The sequence below is a fragment of the Pieris napi genome, chromosome 4, assembly GCF_905475465.1.
Source record: "Pieris napi chromosome 4, ilPieNapi1.2, whole genome shotgun sequence".
NCBI lineage: Eukaryota > Metazoa > Arthropoda > Insecta > Lepidoptera > Pieridae > Pieris > Pieris napi.
This window is the reverse complement of record NC_062237.1, coordinates 3,270,473-3,294,461: the sequence shown is the minus strand read 5'-3', so window position 1 is coordinate 3,294,461 and position 23,989 is coordinate 3,270,473. Positions and strand designations below refer to the sequence as shown.

At 33.0% G+C, this 23,989-nt stretch overlaps 1 protein-coding gene across 2 annotated transcripts in view; it reads left to right on the top strand.

Moving 5' to 3' along the window:
• LOC125048611 (collagen alpha-1(IX) chain-like) overlaps positions 1 to 20,742 on the top strand; it is an 89,850-nt gene extending 69,108 nt beyond the window's left edge. For both annotated transcript variants that reach the window (XM_047647362.1, XM_047647361.1), the window contains 17 exons: positions 118 to 294; positions 388 to 558; positions 823 to 931; positions 1,644 to 1,733; positions 3,367 to 3,437; positions 3,513 to 3,701; positions 3,779 to 3,913; positions 4,639 to 4,722; positions 5,393 to 5,603; positions 6,051 to 6,124; positions 6,581 to 6,673; positions 6,975 to 7,073; positions 9,364 to 9,512; positions 11,675 to 11,854; positions 15,331 to 15,474; positions 15,998 to 16,075; positions 18,833 to 20,742. In XM_047647362.1, coding sequence (XP_047503318.1) covers positions 118 to 294; positions 388 to 558; positions 823 to 931; positions 1,644 to 1,733; positions 3,367 to 3,437; positions 3,513 to 3,701; positions 3,779 to 3,913; positions 4,639 to 4,722; positions 5,393 to 5,603; positions 6,051 to 6,124; positions 6,581 to 6,673; positions 6,975 to 7,073; positions 9,364 to 9,512; positions 11,675 to 11,854; positions 15,331 to 15,474; positions 15,998 to 16,075; positions 18,833 to 18,887 — 2,109 coding nt within the window. In that variant the 3' untranslated portion in view covers positions 18,888 to 20,742. The remainder of the gene's footprint in view (positions 1 to 117; positions 295 to 387; positions 559 to 822; positions 932 to 1,643; positions 1,734 to 3,366; positions 3,438 to 3,512; positions 3,702 to 3,778; positions 3,914 to 4,638; positions 4,723 to 5,392; positions 5,604 to 6,050; positions 6,125 to 6,580; positions 6,674 to 6,974; positions 7,074 to 9,363; positions 9,513 to 11,674; positions 11,855 to 15,330; positions 15,475 to 15,997; positions 16,076 to 18,832) is intronic.
• The last annotated feature ends 3,247 nt before the right edge of the window (positions 20,743 to 23,989 follow it).

Sequence of the window (23,989 nt, the reverse complement as noted above, 5' to 3'; positions counted from 1 at the left end):
TAGGAAAATCCTTAAATAATACTTACCGGCCACGAGACTATGGCATCTCTTGCGTTATTTGTAAATATATTTATATTAGAAAAGAAATTGCGGTTTAATAGATCAATTTTTTTCTAGGGTGACATCGGTCTAGTTGCTCCTGCAGGCCCTAGGGGAGAAAGAGGTGAACCAGGTGATCCTGGAAGAGATGGAGGTAAAGGGCCTAAAGGGCATAAAGGTGACACTGGAAAAGACGGCGCTATAGGTCCTCGGGGTCCCCCTGGTCCAGAATGTCCCGCACCAGTCGTAGAGAAGGTGATTGTATAAATAATTATAGGACAAGTACAAAGAACTTTCTCACATCTTAAAAAACATTGGAACAAATATTGTCAAGGATTATTTTGACAGAAAATAGAAGAGACAACAGTTCCTGTGAAGGGTGAAAAAGGTGACATGGGACTAAAGGGGCCTCCAGGAGTGGCTGGCCGTATGGGCATTGATGGAAAGAATGGAGAGAAAGGAGAGCAGGGAATCAAAGGGGAGAAGGGGGATATAGTTACGAAATACCATACATATAAGGTACGGGTGGTCTTAATATATTATTAAAAATAAATAATCTTGAAAAGCTTACTGTTTTCTTATACATAAATTAATAATATAAAGACAGCGAACAATAGTCAGAATGTAAATCTGTTTCATTCACTCTTTTAACTGAAGTATTCTTTGGTCTCTGTCTGTCAAATTGTATTTACGCTTTAACGAATTAAGACAGATACTTTATTAAAAATAGTGTAATTAGACTGATTTAGTTTAAAGGGTTTAGGCGGTTAATTTTTTTTGCAGGGCCTGGATGGAGTTAAAGGCGATAAAGGTGCACCTGGTGAGCGAGGATTGGATGGAGTTAAGGGTATACAAGGAGAGAAAGGGAAACCTGGAAGTCTCGGAATTAAAGGTAAAAAGTATAACCCATAACGTCTTACTTCACACGAGACAATGTCTCCATAAGATCTTGGTTGAGCAGTATAATTTGATTTGTAATTGATGCGTAATTAAATCAGAAGTCCACCATCTTGTAAGATACATCCAGAATTTAACTTAAAGCTGTTACTTAACTTATAATGAATTTAGTATTGTCTTTGATTTACATAACCTTTACACACTTAAAGAAAAAACTGTTTAACCGGATTGAAGTTATGTATTATTATAAATTTACAACTATTTAACATAATTTTAAATTTATCCGACGTTTCGCGTGCTTTAAAGCGTGCGTGGTCACGGTGACTGAAGACGAAAGATGTTGGATGTCAAAAAGTATCACAGCTGTAGAGAAAGTTGCCTTATCTGTATTTATTACCCCGGAGTTGGTATCGACTAAAAGATAGAGGGTTTTGGCAAAAATGGCTCACGGTGTCCTCTATTTTCGCGGATTGTTTTGTCTTCAGTCACCGTGACCACGCACGCTGTAAAGCACGCGAAACGTCGGATAAATTTAAAATTATGTTAAATAGTTGTAAATTTATAATAATACATAACTTCAATCCGGTTAAACAGTTTTTTCTTTATAATGAATTGTTTATTTTAGTAATCAGTATAATGTGTTTCCTTAAAACACTTTTTGTCCATAACGTACAAATTATAATAAAATTTATGAAATCTAATTGTAGGAGATAAGGGTGACAAAGGCGATATAGGTGCACCAGGTTTGCCGGCTAAATTGTCATCAATACTAGATGAAACAATAGATCCTGAGGAAAGTAAGTACTGATTGAGAAGGCAGCAGATTTATACAAAGTTTTATGATCCACTCTGATACAAAATCATCGTCACTCGTACAAGTCTCATTAACATTACAAGTTACGCTGCGCTGATGCGCTAATATTACGCCCAGACGATTGACAGTTGACAGTTAACATATGATTTATGCTTATTCAAGTTTTCGCCTAAACGAAAACGTTACATTTTAAATTAGTCGAAAGTTAAGTAACTTTTAATTTTTGTATATGAAAAGAAAGAAAATAGTTTTGAAAAACTGAGTTTTTAAACAAGCGTTTAGCGGTAACGGCGCATCTCTACTATAAACTTATGATTCAATTTATTTTTGCTATCTTGATTTATTAGCATTTTATCAAACTCGCGTTCGCGAAATCCATTACGCTTTACTTATACTAACAGCAGCTAAACTATCAAATATTTAAATTTTCCAAAATGTTATTAGAAAACTCATTTATTGAAATACAAAATACACATGTACGAACAATATTTCAACAATTGATACAGAATAATATTTATCTACAAATAAACCTAAACAAATTTTAATATAACAAAACTTCAGTCATGTAAAAATAACGTAAATATATTGTATCCCAAATATTTTGTAGCTACTATTTACCTCTATTAGCTTTGAACCTTATCCCGACCCGACCTATTGTCCCTACTTTATGTTTTGTCCTTATTTCTTATATGCCGTAGACCGAGAAGCATTATCGGAGTTGAAAATCTCTGGCTAAGCAACCGTATATTGAATGCTGGTCATGTCATTTTTCGAACGGATGAACCATATCAAGGATCCTTGAGATAACCCTTAAGGTTATGGCGTCATTTTATAAAAACATTTTTAGATTATATTATCAATCATTTTCTGCGTCATTATTCAAGACATTAGAGAATTAGCAATGTCGGAAAGTTTTGAACGAATTCAGCTAGCGATTCTACAAAATTTATACATTCAATCTACATCCGTGAATCGTGCCAAGCCACCACAAATGCCTTTGCATGAACGAAATTTTCATCCATCACATATTATTCCATTTGCTGGGCCAGCGATTAATTGTAAGTGATGGAGAGTCGATTTGCATTTTTGAAATTGTTATTTGTTGACTTTTGTCGATTTCAATGTAACTATCATAAACTAATCTCAGATCAGCCCTGCGATTCTGTAACTCACTTATCGAACTCACACAGCGGTTTTCGCATCGGCGGTCGCTCTCAAATCAGTCGTGAAGCAGTCATTTTATGATTTGGCATTCTGAAAAGGTAGGAGCTTGTAATTTATTGTTTATCAGAATGCCAAATCATAAAATGACTGCTTCACGACAGATTTGAGAGCGACCGCCGATGCGAAAACCGCTGTGTGAGTTCGAAAAGTGAGTTACAGAATCGCAGGGCAGACCAGAAGTTTCATAAACCAGAACGTAGTGTTTCACTACTATACGTAATGCATGATCGCGTGCATGTCTAAAATGGATACGCAAATTTTAAATTTAAATATCGCTGCTATAAATTAGAAAGTAGTGACAAAAACTTTTAACATCACTTCACCTACCCCGTTAATTTAATTAAATTCCGTGACTTTGATACGTACCTTTTTCAATGTCGAAACTTTTACAGATGCAGCTGTGGTAAAGAAGCTTCGGGAGCTTCCGGGGCTTAAGGCTGATAAGGGTGAGGCAGGTCTTAAGGTAAAAAACTGCAATAAATATAATTGAAGCTGTGTTATGTAATTAGCTGAAGATGATTAAACACTTTGTTCACAGGGAGAAAAGGGTGATCAGGGATTAATAGGACCCCAAGGGCCTCCGGGCAAAGATGGCGTTAAAGGTTCCCTTGGTGAACGAGGTCTACTTGGTCACAAAGGAGATTTGGGCCCAAAAGGTCCAAAGGGTGAAGCAGGACATCCCGGTGCACCAGGAAATGTTCCTGAATCGACTATTGCTTTATTAAAAGTATAATTAAAAACTTCATACGAAGAATTTTATGTATCGCTTTAACTGGTTTAATTATAAAGCCGTAACTTATTCAGGGTTCCAAAGGAGACCGAGGTGGTCCAGGGAAAATGGGTAGTCGTGGACACCCAGGGCATCCAGGAACACACGGATCGGTTGGACGGGCAGGTCCAAAGGGGATAAAAGGTGACAAAGGATTACAGGGTTTCAAGGTATATTTGATATCGTTACCAATATATATGTCACCGTAAAATTGTAAACACCGTTAGATTGTAATCTATCTCGCGAGATTATAAACTGTCGAAAGATTGTGAACCTCAACGAACTGCTTACAATTTAACGTATTATTATTCGATAGTTATATGAAATTGTTGGAAAGTAAAATTAATCTGTAATTGACCAAAGAAGTTTGAATGATAACTAAGTTAGTGTAGCACAATCTACCGAATACTAATACGTTAAATTGTAAGCAGTAAGCTGAGGTTCACAATCTTTCGACAGTTTATAATCTCGCGAGATAGATTACAATCTAACGGTGTTTACAATTTTACGTTAACATATATAATGCTAGCTGACCCGGCAAACGTTGTTTTGCCATGTATATTATTTCTAGGAAACATATTTTTAGTCCAATAAAAATAGCTATCTACTTTAATAAAAATATTTATCGTAGAGGGGTGCAAATTAGGGGTTGTATATATTTTCGTATGTTGTATTATAAAAAATAAATTTAAAAAATTGGGGTGATCACAGGGGTGAGTCATAAGAGTATCACTTAGGGGTTTGAAAGATAGTAGCCGATTCTCAGAATTATGAATATAAAATTTCATAATAATCGGTTTCGGAGGAGTATGGAAACGAACATTGTGACACGAGAATTTATATTTATCAGATGTTGTGTAAATTGATTAACTAATTGAAAATATTATTTTAAAAGGGTGAAAAAGGAGACAAAGGCCTCGACGGAACACATGGATCAAAAGGGGAAAAAGGTGAAATACCTTTTATAGACTACAAAAAGGTATTTTAAGCACACAATACTTTAAACAACCAGAAAATTTTCATAAATATGTTCGTATGTGTAAAAACTGTATAGTTTTAGATTATTCGTGCACAAAAACATAGATATTTTTAAGTCAACGGGAATAAACATCACCATTTGTATGTATACAATAATTTACCAAAAGAATTAAGAGATCTTCCGACTAGAGTTATTAAAAATCGACTTGGTGTACTTTTAGAAAAAAATGTATTATTCAATAAATACTTATTTGCGTGAGACACTGTAGTTGGTATAAATTTAATAACGTTTTGTATGATATGACCAATTCATTTGACTAATAATGTAAAATGAAAAATGTAAAATTCCTTTAAAGACAAATTTGCGCGCCATTGTGTGTGGCAGAATTAAACTTACGATTGTACCACCTTACACATTTTTGTACCATATTCATGCAATATTATTATTAAAAATATGTTAAATAACTTATTCACGTCTCATGTTAAGCAATACAGGCGTCAAATCCGAAATACATTTGTGAATAGCTTTGATTATTATTTAAATATAACAGAAAATATTGCGTAAAACACTTAACATTGTTACGCATGACACAATACACATAATACATAAAAGTTTAATTCAAACACACATTCGCCTGAAAATAATGCTAAAAAGTTACAAAAACTTATAGGTCAAAGGTGAAAAGGGTGACAGAGGTGAACCTGGCACTGCTGGTGAAGCAGGGAAACCTGGTATCCCTGGCACGTGTGAAGCATCGGCTTGTCCATCTACTCCCGGTCCACCTGGACCGCCTGGCCCGCCGGGCTCACCAGGAATATCCCTCATTGGACCCAAAGGAGAACCTGGTGGTATTGTGCCCCAGAATAATTTTTTACCTACAGGTAATTTGAAATTCTACTTTCATCATTCCAACTGTTGGTGCTTCCATATAATTTTAATATTAAGTGTATTAGTTACAAAACAATAGGTAGCTTAATGGATATTTGAAAGGACTTAATAATAAAAAAGAATTAACACTAATAATATTTGGAAGAAATACAGTTCAAAGTTTTTCAGGAAGATTTTAGGATTAAATTTATTTAATGCTCATATTATCACAGTATGTGTAATTCATCCTTAAATCTCTATGGTGCACCTTAATTGAGAGCGTTTCCGTATAGTTATATCAAAATGACATACCCTTTATATGGCTGAGTTTGTTATCCAAGGCCAAGATTGTTTGGGCCGCCGTCAGCTTGCTTGGCGTGGATTGTAAAGGAAACGATATGAGCATATTATTCGTATTAAATTACAGAGTTATAAGTTTAATGAAAGCTTTTTTTTTTCAGGTTCATTTGACGATAACGAAGATATGTACACAGCTACAACAATGGTATTTAAGACTATTTCGATTCTTCTAAAGGTAATTTGTAATGTAGCGAAAATTTCGCCCTTCATGATTTTATGCACGTAATACACAAACACCATAAAAAATTGTTGCCAATGTATTTTACAACTAATTTGTTTAAAGTCAGATTTTTATCTTTTTTGGATTTGACGGCTCATTGGTCTAGTGGTTAGTACCCCTGACTACGAATCCATGGGTCGCGGGTTCGATCCCCGGCTGAGATAAACATCGATGTGATGAGCATTTGGTGTTGTTGTTAGGTCTTGGGTGTTTAAATATGTATTTATATGTCTATCTATCTATAATATGTATGTATATCCGTTGCCTAGTACCCATAACACAAGCTTCATCAGCATGGGACTAGGTCGATTGGTGTGAATTGTCCAATCATAAAAAAAAAATCTTAACTAGAAGTTCATGTTACATGAATTCAACGAAGATAGATGTATACTAATTTCTTATTTTTTTTAGAAAACTACCGATGTTCCAGTAGGCACGATAGCCTATGTAATACAAGAAAGAATTTTACTCGTACGCGTTGAAAATGGTTGGCAAAATGTGAAGGTATGTTTCTATTGATATTTATTGATTTATTTGATTATATGCATCTGGTTTAAGGATTTCTTTTTTGTACGTTAAAATAATCACCGTAAAACTAAACTTATTAAAGATATTACTCTGTCTCGTAGAAACCAAAACCTGATTAGAAATCAAACTCCTTATCACGCGTCTTATATGATGAAAATTACTTTCATCGTATAGTTAAGAACATCCAGTACAATAGCTGCTATTGAAAAAATATAAATTTACATGACATAACACGCAAACAAGAAGTATCGGGGTGAGTAGGTGTATTTTTTTTTAGATGGGTTCGCTATTTTCCACACGAAGTACGTCTTATGGATACGCTGAAATTCCCGAGTCTACGTTGCCTACGAGGACTTTATCTAGCGGTGAAAAGTCTGTAAGTATACTATTAATAATAGGAAATGTAATCATCTTTTTTAGTGTAATAAGATTTTTCTTCCTTGTTACATTTCTTTAGTAGTTTAAATATTTAACTACAGATTTTAATAAAACTATGATATTGCACAGAGTTTTGACATTTTTATGGTTCTCTGGCCTCAGCTAAGAGTAGAATTAGGACACAGCCTTGCGATTCTGTAACTAACTTTTCGAACTCGCACAGCGGTTTTCGCAGCGGCGGTCGCGCTCAAATCAGTCGTGAAGCAATTTTACGATTTGGCATTCTGATAAACAATAAACTACAAGCTTACTACTCCTTATAAGAATGCCTAATAATAAATGCCAAATAAATGCCTTAACAAGACTAGACCGCGCGTCTAGTCTTGTTTCCTATAATAACCGCCGATATAATAACCGCCGATGCGAAAACCGCTGTGTGAGTTCGAAAAGTGAGTTACAGAATCGCAAGGCTGCATCGATGGAAGGGACATATTTAATTTAAAACACGATTGTATATAAACAAATTCAAATTTTAAAATTTCATGAATCGAACTTGTACAACAAAGTATTTCTATTCCATTCAATATAGTTCCAGTGACTTTAAAAATGTAAAGAATGAATGTTTGCAAAGTTATACAAGTTCAATATGCATGCCCTGTCCAACATTTACGTTTCTAACACAAATATTTGTACATAGAAATTGAACCTTATTCCCGATATTGACCTTACAGATAGAATATTACTGCGAAATTTATTGTCAATGGAGAGATATTTGTTTATTTATTTTTTACTAGCTGGCCTAGCGAACATCGTACCGCCTAACAGTCGATTCTATTTTTTTAAAATATTTATCCTGCTATTCTGGACACCGGTCTCGCTAGTAAGATAAAAAAAAGAAAGTTGATAATACAACAAATACATTATGTCAAAAAATAAAAATTTACCTTCCCGGAACCCCTCCACTAACACTTGAACTTTATGATATGGTATTAAAGTTCAAATTGCATTTAAATATTATTACGAATATTTTGTAGGGGAATATAGAAAAGTGTTGTTTTAGACTTTTTCACTCAATTTTTTTAAATTTTTCTCTAAGTAAGAACCATCCTCGTACTTCAAGGAATATTATAAAAAAAGAATCAGACAAATCTGTCAAGCTATTTTCATGTTATGTCGTGACAACGGAAAACGGGTTTCATTTTTATATATATAGATTAGTAATCTTAAAAATCCCTTAGACAATATACAAAGCCAAAACACTGATATTGATTTTTTTTTATTATACCTATATATATATATATATATCTTGCAATCAGTCAGCTAGACTATGAGCAGATGTGTTGAGAGCTGTTAGGCGTTCAAAGCAAAATCTCCATCGAGCCTGCTCCTCTCTTTCAACCGTATCTATCAAGACATAGGATTTGTCGCCTTTTAAGCCTATTTATTAGGTCCGGTATGGTTAGTTGCGTGGCAAGCTTATTTGGATCTCTGTATTTCATACTCCAGGTCTTGATCTCCTCTTTGACAGTCCTGATTTTGAGGTGCTCATGAATCTCCGATGTTTTTATAAACCACGGACAGTTGGATATTTGTTTCAAGATGTAATTTCACACACACACATTGATATTGATAATCAAAATATATAATACAGAAAATATAAGTACATTATTAGACAAGATATATACTAAATAATTTATTCACAAATGTTACTCCTTTAATAATAAACAATTCTGAATTTGCGTCGTAGTGGTTAACTTAGTATTATTTATGAATATTGTTCCAAAATACAAAAAGGCTTATCTTTTTATTTTAATATTTTTTATTTTAATATTTTTTATTTTAATATTTTTTTAACTTGCCTTAAAAAAATATTAAGCCTCTTATGAGTTTTCAAACTCATAATAAAAACATCATATTTACAAACGAAATCATTGAACTTAAGCTATAATACGTCAATGTATAAATTATCTAAGGAAAGTATCAGTTTTCCATAATATACAACCAAGATTTTTTTTACTTTTTAGAAGAAAAATCAGCACATTGTGTAACATTTCAATCAAACGTTTCTAGAGGCATTTTCAGCCTCCAGTCCCGTTTAAGGCTTTCAAATTTTATAAGAATGGAGTATCAGATCTCTGAGTATAATGCATTGAATAAACCACATTTGGCGATGGCGTGCGCGAAATCTAATCGATTTTCCTGTCAATTTATTCTATAAAGTATTCAATTGTGCGTATGCAGTGTAACTGTGTATTGAAGTATTTAATTATATTTCCATTTTACAATAGATCCGTCTTATCGCCTTGAACAAGCCGTATCCAGGAAATATGTATACATCTATGAACAGGACTGGAAGGAACGCAGTCAATCAAGAGTGTTATCGACAGGGCAAAAGGGCATTTCGTGTGAATAATTTTGTCGCGTTCCTCACTAATAAGTAAGTACAAATCTATATTAATACTATAAAGAGGAAAGGTTTGATTTTTTGTTTGTTTGAAATGAATAGGCTCCGAAACTACTGGACCGATTTCAAAAATTGTTTCACCGTTGGCAAGCTACACTATTCCTGACTGACATAGTTTCATTTTCAAAAAAATTAGGGATGTTTACTAAAACTTGAATAATCTAACCCAAGGTGTAAAAAAATAAACAAAAACTTCCTTCAATCGTGTGCGCTGTGAAAACTATTAATGATAGAACAAAATGATGTATTACAATTTTTCAGGACACATCACTATCTATAAAAAATGTCGCGACAGCCTATCTTTTATAGTTACGTCACAATAAGCGTCCTTTTATTATTATTTTTTTATTAAATACCACCGCTAGAAAAGGCTCTTTATTTGTACCTAGGTATTGATCCTTATCAAAATAATTACCAACGTTTCACATAAGCTACAATTAAATGGCATAACCACCAAAAAAGCATGGTGGATTGATGTTCTCCTGCCGTTTCTCTTGAATAGTTTACTACTTAATATAACAAATTCTTAGCCACAGCAACGCTTAGCCGAGTCTACTTGTATATTATAAATGGTTATTGTATTATTATTGTATGATGAAATTATATCATTTGAAATACAACAGTTGGATTACTTATAAAATACAATGTGAATTTAAATAGAAATAGTTTGCAAATATTAGCATTTGTTTGTGTCTATGAAAGTTTGTATTCTGAAAGTTAGCTATTGTGAGTGTAAAATATTAGTCTAGGAGATTTCATCAAAGTTTGTTGGCGTTGATTCAGAACTCTACAAATACTTGATAACACTAAAGCGATTATTAAAATTGTTGAATCTTGGAAATATTTCGTTATTAAACTTGTAATAAAAATGTTTATAAGAATTGAAAAACAATTATTTCTCTAACATATGGAGTTATCTCTAACAAATTCTGCGCTTCGAATATTACATGTAGCCCTGGATGAACTAGGTTCTATGCCGGGAAAGGGTCTTTGTGCTACCCTGAAGCTAAGGACTTGTGGAAATGTCAAACTTATAATTTAACTATGAAAGCGACAATTTATTTGAGTGTAGCATATATCAAATTTATGAAAGTAAAATTTTTTTTTATATATAATTGACTTATACATTTAAATAAATAAATATAAAGCAATAGAGTTACAACCAAAAAAATATTTACGTAAGAACATGAACAAAAAACTATATTTATATACTTTTTTCAATAATTTAATCTATCTAATAATAAACTATCATATAGCATAACAATTTGGAACAATTTGTATAACAAATGATAATACGATAATAACATTGTAGTTGGAGCATTGATAACAGTGATTACAAAGTAATTGTATAATTAACAATGCGTCCAATATTACTATTAGATTTAGTATTCGATATCGATTATTTAATTAATTAACGTAAAAGTTACAATTATTTAGATACCTCTAAAGTCTAAACCAGATATTTGTTTCATATCGCTGAAGTTAATTCGCAATTTACGCTTTCTAGTGCAGTCAGGGAAAATATTGTGAGTGCGGCACCGTCTTTGAGCCGAACTGGTTTTATATTTGGAACAGGCTAGCTAGCTATAATGCTGAACAAAAAATTAATGTTATGTGTAACGATAAATCGATTTGTGTAGGATGAAAGTGTACGGTGCCTCCAACCTAAAGAGAGGGTCGACAAATATCTATATATATACATACTAGCTGACCGGGCAAACGTCGTTTTGCCATGTATATAATTTATAATAAAAAAATAGGGGTTGATCGTAGAGGGGTGAAAGTTAGAGGTTGTATGTATTTTTGAATGCTGTATCATAAAAAAAAATATCTAAAAATTAAAAAAAAAATTAAATTAAATTTAAAAATTTAGGGGTGGACTACCCTTAACATTTAGGGGGATGAAAAATAGATGTTGTCCGATTCTCAGACATACCCAATATGCACACAAAATTTCATGAGAATCGGTCGAGCTGTTTCGGAGGAGTTTAACTACAAACACCGCGACACGAGAATTTTATATATTAGATAACTCAACGTTCGGAAACACTCTCAAGCGCGGTTCGTCGTCGTACTGATTGTAGCCCAGATGTCGCCACATATATTGTTATTGTTTATTGCTATGTATTTTTTAGTGTGGAGGATCTGAAATCTCTAGTCAAAAGAAGTGAGGATCGAGTCGTACCAATAGTCAATTTACATCGAGAAGTCCTTTTTGAATCCTGGCTCCATCTTTTCAATGGGTCCGGTGGTCCACTGCCAATAACTAAGCTATATAGTTTCAACGAGAAAAAAGTTAGCAGTAATAAAAATTGGTAAGTTTTTAAGGAATATAATAAAATATCAAATGTTTAAAATTTATTTACTACGAATATGAACAATTTTATTGTTGGTAGATCTTTCCTATGTAATCGATAAAAGGAATTAAAATGAGGATTCTTATGAGGCTGATATTAATTCATAAAGTTGGTCCACAGATTCAAACTAATTCATAGAAAATTATTAGTGCAATTGCCCCGTTTTAGGTACTCATCTCTTTTCATCACAGCGTAAACACAATTGGACAGAAAGAGTCGAAAGAGTCTCTTCATCCAAATTAATGAATAGGGTAAAAATATAGACATAAAAACAAAACACAATCGAATCGTATAAATTTAAAAGATATTTGATACACCCACATAGCCATAGCATAGCTCAACTACGGCCTAGGCGTTGGACATACCCGTGCTGGAACATTATTATAGCTATCTTACTATAATTGTATGAAAGGTATCACTTAACATCAGGTGAGCCTCCTGCCCGTTTGCCTCCTAATACATAAAAAAGTCAGTTGTTTGTATGGAAAACTCAAACTCCTCTTGGAGTATTTAAAAAGCATAAATATTAGACATAACATTTATTACATACGAAAACACACACATAAACACACAAAATAGCAATACTCAAAGAAAAAATAAAATAAGACATATCAAAAACAATTTAAAAAAAATCCCTTTTCCCATTCGGTTCGCTTCAAGTGTGCAATGTGTGTGTGCTGTCAGCTGTGGTTGTAATTGGCCCTGGCTCAGCATAATGCTGAGGAGCTGAATGTTCCACAGTGCTGGTCATTCTGCCAGAGACCACTAGTTACCACAAGGTATCACTTAACATCAGGTGAGCCTCCTGCCCGTTTGCCCCCTGTTCTATAAAAAAAAGTCAGTTGTTTATATGGAAAACTCAAACTCCTGTTGAAGTATTTAAAAAGCATAAATATTTGTGTACTCTACAAATTATATGTAAGATGGAAATATGGGATGCTCTAACTTGTTATAAATCACAACCCATTTTTATCTTTGTTAATTGGTTTATTCTTTACAAACAACAGTAATTAATTTATATTCACATAGCAATGCTCAAGGAAAAAAAAATGAATCTCGCTCGTCTTAAAAGTCTGTTCTGAGTGACGTCTGTTTTATTTTTATTTTTTATTTATTTAGTTTAAGCTTATAACATCACACACAGTACTAAAATTACTAATTATTTTACAAAAAATCTCGCATCTAAAATGTGTGACAATTAATATAAGCATAAGTTTCACAAAAAAAAAAAAATTAAATAGAAACAAAAATTACAATTAAAACATATACGATAGTAAAAGCACACAATAAAATAATTAAAAAAATTACAGAAATTTGTTGGCACTTAGAGCAGAAAAAAAAGAAAAATCATCATCAAAACAGCGAAATTAGGTTTGAGAAAGGCACTTGCAAATGCTTTCTCTAAAACCGATCAGCCCACTACCGAGTATATCCAGCTCTGGATACGCTGTGTTCAATTTGTTGAAATCGCGAAGAATTCGAACGAGAGGTGCCTGAACTCCTAGGTTGGTTTTGGCAGAAGGAATTTGAAAAATATTGTTGATTTTAAACCTAGGGAATGAGTGAGGGACGACAAATTTGATTTCCTGTAAGAGGTCACTGCTCTGTATATAGTTATTAAGCAATGTATGCAAGAAGGTAACACCGGCTAGAGTTCTTCGATTGTACAGAGATATCATATTAAATTTTTTGAGTCGCTGATGATACGGGTGCCTATGTGAAAATCCTCTGCTTATGAAAGCTAGGTGCCGCGTAAAAGATCTTTGAATGCTTTCAACGCGTTGCGAATGGATCGCATATGGTGGATTCCATATAATACTGCCAAATTCTACATGACTGCGCACCAGAGCGTTGTACAAAATTGTTTTAGTCGTACAACCAAAACAATCCGCATTCCGTTTAAGAAATCCAAGCATTCGTGTGGATGTGGTGACTACTTTATTGACTTGTGATGTAAACGTTAATTTTTTGTCAATAATAACACCCAAGTCACGAATCTCCTGAACCTCCTTCAATGGCGCGCTGTCAAGCTTATACACAGTAACAAGTGTTTTTTTTTTTCTTGTGTATTTGATATGAAAGCACTTATTTATATTGAGGATCATACCATTTAAAAAGCACCAATGTTGTATACCATTAAGATCACTTTGAACTAGAGCAGCATCACAGACAGTGTTAATAACTTTATAAATTTTTAAATCATCAGCGAAGAGAGACGCTTTACAGTGCTTTATATGATTCCTAACGTCGTTTACAAATAGTAAGAATAGCAACGGTCCCAAATGGGATCCTTGCGGAACACCAGATCGCGCAATATAGGGAGTAGACTCAGCGCCTCCAACAACTACTGACTGAGGCCTGTTACGAAGATAGGATTTAAACCAGTTCAGCAAAAATCTCTCCCATTCCATAACCACGAAGCTTCTGAATCAGTAACGCGTGACTGACTTTGTCAAAGGCATTGCTAAAGTCAGTATATATGGCATCAATCTGGCGCCCACGATCTAATTCCTGACATGTTTCAGTCACAAAAGACATGAGGTTCGTTTGAATTGAACGGCCTTTTCTAAAACCATGTTGCTCATCAATGATACAGCCGTCTAAACATTTTGAGATTACGGGATACAGGACAGACTCCAAGAGCTTGGAAAAACAAGATAAAATACAAATAGGACGGTAATTTTTTACGTCGGTGATATCTCCCTTTTTATACACAGGTACAACACGAGACCTTTTCCATACTTCAGGAAAAACACCATCTTTAAGAGATCTATTATAAATAATAGTTAGGGGCAAAGATAACACAAATCTGCATCGTTTTACAAAGATAGGAGGAATGGAGTCTGGTCCAGGTCCTTTGTTAGTATCAAGACCTTTTATTTTCTTAGATATTTCATCTTCTCTGAAGCTAAGAGACATTAGGCCGTCAACATTGCCAATTTCGTCTGGAGTGGAACTGCCAACAAGTGATTCATCACATGTATATACAGATGAAAATTGATATGCAAAAAGATTTGCAATATCAGGTGATGACTGGGCTGTAACATTGTCCATTTTCATGCAAGAGGGAAGCGATGAGTGACCACCTTTCCTATTTTTAATAAAACTCCAAAAATATTTAGGATTATTAGGAATACTTGCCTCAATATTTCGCTTATATTTAGTGTAGCAAAGTTTTCTTCTTTTCTTAATGTCATATCTTTATGTTAACACATATGTCAAAATCTTATAGAAAATACTACACAAAAGAGTATGTACATTTTTAGTGCGTATCTACGATTCGCTACAGAAGGATATGTCTTTTTGACAATTATCATTTAAACGTATACTTCACGAAACTTTCGTAAAACTCATATTCAAGGCAAGGCAATGTGTCTTTTGGCTACTTGTATTGTCATACAGTGATGTTAATGTTTATTTAATATTATTTTCAGGCCTATAAAAGCAATATGGCACGGAAGTGACGCGTATGGTCATAGAACTTCAAGTGCGTTTTGCGACGAATGGCAAAATAATAATACACAGGCATTTGGAATGGCCTCTCCGTTTAAAGAAAGCAAGCTGTTATTCCAAACACTGTATGTGAAAACTAATCTATCTCTCGTTGAATGTTCTTGTTTCTCTTGTTCTTGAAAAAATCTTTCATCGTAACTGGTCGCAAATAGTAACTGATTATTCAGTAAAACATTATGGCACGATTCGACCTTAGCCTTGCGATTCTGTAACTCACTTTTCGAACTCGCACAGCGGTTTTCGCAGCGGCGGTCGCGCTCAAATCAGTCGTGAAGCAGTCATTTTACGATTTGGCATTCTGATTAACAATAAACTACAAGCTCCCACCTTATCAGAATGCCAAATTGCAAAAAAAACCGCTGTGCTAGTTTGAAAAGTGAGTTACAGAATCGCAAGGCAGGAATATAAATATAGATTTTTTTAAACCATTGTAATCTTGCATCCTTTTGCTCTATAAATATAATATTAAATAGTGTAAATAATATAATAATAATCTATCTGATATTTGTAACAATTTTGTAAAATAAGCACAAAATTATTTTTAATTGATTTACAAAATTGTTAAAGTAAAGAGATTTTTGTTTTCAGTTATCCATGTGATAGTAAGCTGATTGTATTATGTATAGAAGGAACATCTAGAAATCACCCGATTAGAAGAAGACCGCAGTAAGTTTAACGTTCTAAATTAATAACATTATCAATATGTGTACTATAATGATTTTTTAAACACAAAATACTAAATGTTTCGCTTTAAACATAGAATACTTCGTATTATGAAAATAATAAGTTAAGCGTTAAAAACATCCCGTAATATTGTTTGTTACTATATTCTCATTGGGACTTGTACTATTACGACGGAACGTGAGACAATTACGGAAGTTCAGACATAAAAAAAATTAAGTTGCGAATTTTAAAAAACTATCGAACTCACAAAGAACTACAAACAAATTTAAGTTTTCACGGATTATCTGCTTTAATGCGGTGTTTGCTTCACATTACCTTCCTCGATAAATTGACGGTCTCAAAATAGTTCTTTTTATTAACTTATTCTCCTTGTCTTAGTTCTAAACTAGCTTTTTTATTTTTATACCTTTTTCTTACCTTATACTCATAGACATAGACATAACATTTATTACATACGAAAACACACACATAAACACACAAAATAACAATACTCAAAGAAAAAATAAAATAAGACATATTATCAAAAACAATTTTAAAAAATCCCTTTTCCCATTCGGTTCGCTTCAAGTGTGCAATGTGTGTGTGCTGTGGTTGTAATTGGCCGTGGCTCAGCATAATGCTGAGGAGCAGACTGTCTGCCAGAGACCACAGCAGCTAGTTTGCGGCTCAGTAGCAAAATGATAAAAAATATAATAATACTGAGTAGAAAATAAATACTCGTATTACTTGTATTGTGGACACGATAGCACCATTTGTGTACGTCTTTTACTTTAAACATATTTGTTTGTCTCTCTTAGTCCAATAAGGGGGCGTCCATAAATTACGTGAGGTGTTTTTTTAAATTTTCTATAACTCCTTCCCCCCCTGGTTAGATGTCGTGAGATTTTATTCAACCCCCTCTCCCATCCCCCAATCTCACGTGAGATTTTTCAAAATGTGGTTTTCTTAAGTAAACGCGTTGGATTGTTATTGTAAAAAAAATTGCTTCGTGCTTTTATTTTCGACTGAAACAAAATAAGTGAAATGTTGAGTGTTTAGGTATGGAGTTAGAGGGAAGTTGCAGAGATGGCCTTTAGGATCAACCGTTTTCCTAGTTTTTTCTTTCAATCAGAACAAAAATTGCGTGATATTTGCTGAGACCCCCTCCCCCCTTAAACATCTCACGTAATTTATGGACGCCCCCTAACAAAGAGAAAGATTGGCATCGAGTTCTGGTAGTGCTTTCAATATTCTAGCTGTTTAATATTAGTTCGAAGTTCCGATAACTTTTTGCTAATTACAAACAACCCCTAAATGAATTACCGAACCGCGATAACACTGTAATTGATAATGTTTAATACATTGTAACGGTGTATGTTAAGTAGCAATTATCTGATTTGTCGCTTCAATTCATAATGAGATTGTGGCTTTGACCACAAATACGTGTCCATTCCCTACCCCCATATAGATAATTTATAACAGCTGTGCGATTCACATTATATTTGGCAATATGATCAATTTCATTAATTCGTATGCATTATTAAAATAATGATTTGCATTATTATTGTATGTATTCTAACTTCATGTATAATTTTCCATTAATACGAAGATATGTAGATATTATAAAAAATATGTATAATTATGATTAAATATCTTGGGAATAGCTGATAGAATTAATATTTTTAAATTGAAATTCTTTTAGGCCATATTATACTGTATAATATTTTATTGAAGCAGTTCATCAGAAATTGACGCTCGTAAAAACGAGATTTTATAACCTAAGAAAATTTTTTGAAGTATTTCAAAATGTTTAAGTTTAAACATTATATTAAATCCAGGAGATAACAACATTTAATGTAATTAACTTTAAATGTTGATTTATTATAAAAATTGGACTTAAGTCCGTGTTTATTACCAAAGTTACCTTTTTAACGTATAAAATCGTAACCACAGTAATAAACTCGTTTTATTCCACGTTCCACGCTGTACGGTGTGACATCGAGAAAAATTATGTGACCTAATAAACGCATGATTAGATGGTAATATATATGTCGGAGCCAACTAGCTTAGTTAGCCGTTCAATTAACAACCTAGCCTTTTAACTAAACAGCGCCGTTTAACTAGCGGCCTGAAAGATATTCAGCCGTAGCGTTTGTTACAACATTTAATAAACTGGCTGGCTAATGCTTAGGCGGAAAGTTTCTTGCCAGTTCTTCTTACCCGCTCTACGCCCTTGACTTGTAAATTTACAATTAATTTAACTTCTTTTTGAGGTTCATAAGTGTACTTGTTTACCTACATGAATAAAGATATTTTGAGTTTGAGTTTGGCCATTCGTACGGTAGTCATTATTTGGCAGAAATAAAAAAAATAAACATATAAAAAATATTTCTTTTTAAATTATATTGCTTGGGTCCAATTCACATTGTTATTGTATCACTCTTCCATTGTAAACTTGTTGTTTTTCATGAAATTTTGGAAAGCACCATCAAAGTTGTGGTTGCCATATTGACAGTTTGAAGAGTTTCATTTCGAGTTTGAGGGCAGAAAGTCGATAAAATTTAAATTAACAGTCAACAGGCTAGGCAAGTAATAAAACGTCATCGATCCAAGTCATTTGTCTAGCTGTTTGATCAACTGTCTGAACATCTTTCAGGCCGCTAGTTAAACGGCTAGGCTGTTAATTGAACGGCTAATTAAGCTAGTTGGCTGCGACATATACACATTCAACACAATGTAGTAAAATTGTCTTACTTTCAGATCGACGAGAAGATCACGACATACAAGGAAAGATGACTTTCACATAGAACCTTGAAAAGCAACAGTTATAGTGCCACATGTATGTAAATAAAGACAATACCTTCAGGAACAATATTCTAATTATATTAAATTCAGAATGAAATCTCTTAAATTTCAATTGATAACGAGACTTCGTACGGAGACAATTATAACGGAGTTGTTTTGTTGTTTTATTGTAAGCTACCCTAACTGCCATACTTAGATTACTATTCAATTATGTTTGACGCTAGTGTAATAATTATACTTAATTTTATTACCGACGTTTAATGCCCGATTAGTTGGCGAATGTGGTTTAGCATTCATTTTGTATGAACTTTTCAAAATCTTTATTAATAGCTAAGTTAATGAACCATTCAGTTAGGTTGTATGAGAACCGATGGAAAAAATCACTCACGCAACTTAACTTAATTTCGTCCCATACAAGTTAATTAATAAGAGGACTCGTTCAAAAATTCCTAAGTAGCTTAAAGACAAACTTGTTTAATAGCGGAACAGAGGTTTTACTCTGTAACTTCCAGTCTAACAAACAAAACCGATGCCAACATTTTTGTATGCAAGTTCGCTGTAGTTCTATCAATACCCGTACCGCTGATGTTGCAACCTTCGAATCGTGCCGAACAAAAACTCATTTGGGATCGGGATCAATGTCGTTCGCTAGTGGAAGTTACAGAGGCCCGATCCCATTGTAATCCCATTGAAAGGCTATAGGACTTTATATCAAAACTTGAAAATAATTGTCTTTAATATTTTACTTTTAATTGTTTCGTTTGTATCATCAAAATATATTTCAAACTAGATGACCCCGTGAACTTTGTTTCACCAACATATATTTGTGTCAAAACTTTTAAAACATACCAAAGAGGTCGGCCATCATAAAGCAGACTACATACTAATACTATGAAACACATAGTTTTGAAAGAATCTACAAATATGTAAATGACAACCAAGTGACAATTTTTAATTTCTATAAAGACGTCCAATTCCCCATCTAAGAACAGTTTGTATTGGGAAATTCAATTGTCGTTTTTAGTATTTTTCTTTAATTATTATTTATGTTTCCCATCGTTTAAACCTTCCCTGATCTTCCACAAATATTTTAAGATCATAATTAGCCAAATCGGTCCAGCCGTTCTCCAGTTTTAGCGAGACTAACGAACAGCAATTCATATATAGATATAGATAATTACCATTGTTGTTGACGCACTTTCAGTTAATTAATATTAAAGGTTTTTTTTTAATAGTTAGATATTGCAGCTAAAGCCGACAACCGCTTTATAAACCTCAAAATGATAATACTCTTAAGTTTGTAATAGTCATAATATTTGACAATAGATGATAAATGTATAAGATGCATTTGTATTAACTTATTATATGGGCTATGATTGTAGTTATCGTAATATACTTCATGTATGGAAGTCACTTCTAAGTCAAATAATATAAGTTGCAAAATGTCATCAAATAAATTGATAGATTCAGAAAAACTCAATCGGACTAAGGATTTGTCTCTTTTCAACATACCGTTAAAACAATTGCATAAAACGAGATGCACTTAGTAATAGAACTAGTTAGTTTATTATAAAGGGGATTAATGTTTAAGGTATGTTATAAAATTGTATATGGCGAACCTCTCAAAATTACTTATTATTGATTTGAATATATTAATTGATTCACGATTCATACAAATAAATCCTTACTATGAGAGTTCCGTTATGGCATTTCATACATGACAGATGACAATGACAATTTATACATGAATAGAATGTAATATTTTTAAAGTATGATGTTTGATATTATGCGTATTAGAATGTAATTTTGATGTAAGCTAAAGTGCATTTTTTTTAATTTGTAATAAAATTTGACGTTATAAAATATTTTATTTATCACCTTTTAGTGACTGATTTAGAACTAATTTATAAAGCAGCTCTACATTATCAAGACGTTGTGTGTGTAGTATTTATTACATACTTGGGCCCTTTTAGAAAAATCTAATAATAGTTTTCAACATTAACTTAGACGTATGTATGTAACCGACTCCTTCGGACTCGATTTTGACCCACTTTTAACGGACAGATTTAATTCAAACTTTGCACACCTGTCAAAGATTGATGACAATGCAATAATCCGAAAAAAAAATGAAAAAATAAAAATTAAGTTAAAAAATAAAAAATAAATAATAGTTTAAAAAAACTAAAAAAAAGCACATCAAACTAAAAAGTGAAAAATAATTCCTAATTTAGGCTGAAAATGGTAATGAACAAAAATTACTGGTATTATTGTGAAAAAGCGTGGGGCGCTCTGTGCCATATTTTTCGTCTATCGATGTTTGATGATGGAAGTTTGATGTGCTTTAAAAGCGTGTTTTTTTAGTTTTTTTTAACTATTATTTATTATTCATAGACTCATATGTCATTTAACTGGTAGAATCATGAATTAAGGACTTATTTGTGTTATTTATAAATGAGTCCTATTGACAAAAACAACTAATAATATTTTAACGAACATTGACGAAATGAATTTTTTTTTCGTTTCCTGTAATGTTTGGTCCTCTAGACATACGAGGTTATCAATCTACAGCGACCATATGAAATTTAGCAGCGGAACAAATCCTTGTGCAACGATTTTACATCTCAAGAACAGAAGCACCATCTAAGTCTGATGATCTCACGACCTAATTATCTAACTAATTCCGCCAGAGAGCGGCTGTACCGTGAATGTTGTTGTCACTGATTAACAACTCCCCATGGACAAAGACATATTTGTAACAGACTTGATGAGACTATAAAAAAAGGAAATAAAAAGTTATTCTGTGAAGTTTCTACCTACCGCTACCTAGTATATATTATATTTCTCTGACCATATTTTGGTATTTTTTATCCCAAAAAGGGGCGGTTTAATTGAAAGGCGTGAATGAAACTTAATAAACAACAATGATACGTTTCTGGAATGTGACGGCTAGACAAAAGTGTGATCTTAGTTTTAATACAAAATACACAAAGAAAGGTACAGTATTATTTAATTAACTGAAGAACAACAGGTTGAAAAACCTAAGACAATGGTTTGGTCAAGGTAATAAGTCATTGTTTAGAAGCGCGGCATCAAAGATTTCGCCAACCTTCGCAAGGAGATGGCATTATAAGAAGAAGTAATCCTTCAATATGAGAGCGTACCGATTCCTAATAGGCCGGAACGCATTTGCAAACATTGTGGTAGTGTGTGTCAGGTCGCCTGCCCGTTTGCTTCTTGTACTATGAAAAAACATGTGTGCAATTAAAGAAAAAACTTTTTAAACGGATTAAAGTTATGTATTATTATAAATTTACAACTATTTAACATAATTTTAAATTTATCGTAATTATATTGTTTCGATAAATTTTTAAAATTATCGACTAAAAGATGGAGGGTCGATACCAACTCCGAGGAAATAAATACAGATAATGCAACTTTCTCTACAGCTGTGATACTTTTTGACATCCAACACCTTTTGTCGTCAGTCACCGTGACCACGCACGCTGTAAAGCACGCGAAACGACGGATAAATTTAAAATAATGTTAAATAGTTTTAAATTTATAATAATACATAACTTTAATCCGGATAAAAAGTTTTTTCTTTAAATGCGTAAAGGTTATGTCAATCAAAGACACTATGTGTGCAATTTACACGTGGTAGAAGTAAAACCTTTAAACATTTTGGTTTCAAGATAATGAGACGAATGTTTGATAAAAACTATTTACAGATTCACTAGATTTAAGTATATACACTGTATAATTCCTATCTCATTTTCTCCCACGTTAAATCTTATGAATTTATGTGTCTGTCTCTTTTTACTGTCGCTTTTTCGTTTCATCGACTTTCAAATCAAGATGCTAAAGAAGTTTTAATTTCAAAAACGTAGAATATAATGAAACTACGTGAAGCCAAACGAGGCAGCTAGTATACCTATAATATCGTTTAAGCACTTTGGCTAGCTCATTTGGAATAAGACTGTCGTGAAAGTGGCTCCTCGAAATGCACTTACAGTGAAATTGCGATATCAACCTTTGATTTTTCCAGTCATTTTATGTAAAGTCTAGATTTAGAAACTAGGTTTTTCTTATAAAGGCCAAGCCTTGACCCATATTGCGTTAGAGTAAGGAGTTCTAAATAGAATGTGGTATAACGTTTCAGTACAATATCCAAAGGAATCTTCCGATTATTAAAACTGAAACTTTGAAGTATAAGAATTTTCGTTGAGATATTGTATTTTTATTTTTAACATTGTGTAATTCATCCTTGAAGGAAACTTTTAGACTTCTTATCTTATTGGATTTGGAATATCAAAGATTCAATCGATATTTCCAGTACGACGGAACTCGAAACATTTTATAACGCTCGCCGGGAAATGGTTTTTTTTATAATCTAGGTTTAATTTATCCCTATTACTGTCATCGTGACAGTGATATTAACCTTAAGTGAAGTAAAGAAATTATTGTTTCGGGTTGGTTAAACACTGACTTAGGTAGGTCAAAGATTGACTATTTCTACCTACCTTTCAGCGTTCCGACTGGATTTATTTCTATCGTAATATATGACCTAAGCCTTTTTATTAAACGCAGAGTATGTTTCATTTCACCAATTGTTAAAGTATAAATGCATTTATAAATACTAAAGCGTATAAATATTTAATCTTATATTCAAAAAACGGTAAAATAGCAAGACTATCAGAGGGCAATAAAACGTAGCAGAATGACGTTTCCGAATAGAAAAAGTGCCGCCATTTCTCTCCATATATTACGAATAATGGTTCCACTATCGTGTCTTTCAAGTTAAAACCGCAGAGTTCCAAGCTTGTTAACGATATAACAATTGTGCAACATTTTAACTTCCCCGTAAACAGAAAGTATAAAACAGACTTAATGTTGTGTAAAAAATGACTGAAAAAGCGTCGCAATTGAAGCCAGAATGAAATTTAAATGGCGCTTTATAGCTGCCGTAAAGAATGAAAAAGTTGTACGATCGGGCAATAGGAGAGGAAGTGATGTTTTCAGATTGCTAGTATTTATTTGCGAAGATTTTATTACTGTTGTTCTTTGCGAATCACTTTATTCATCTAATGAATGTCAGAGTTGCAATATAACTTT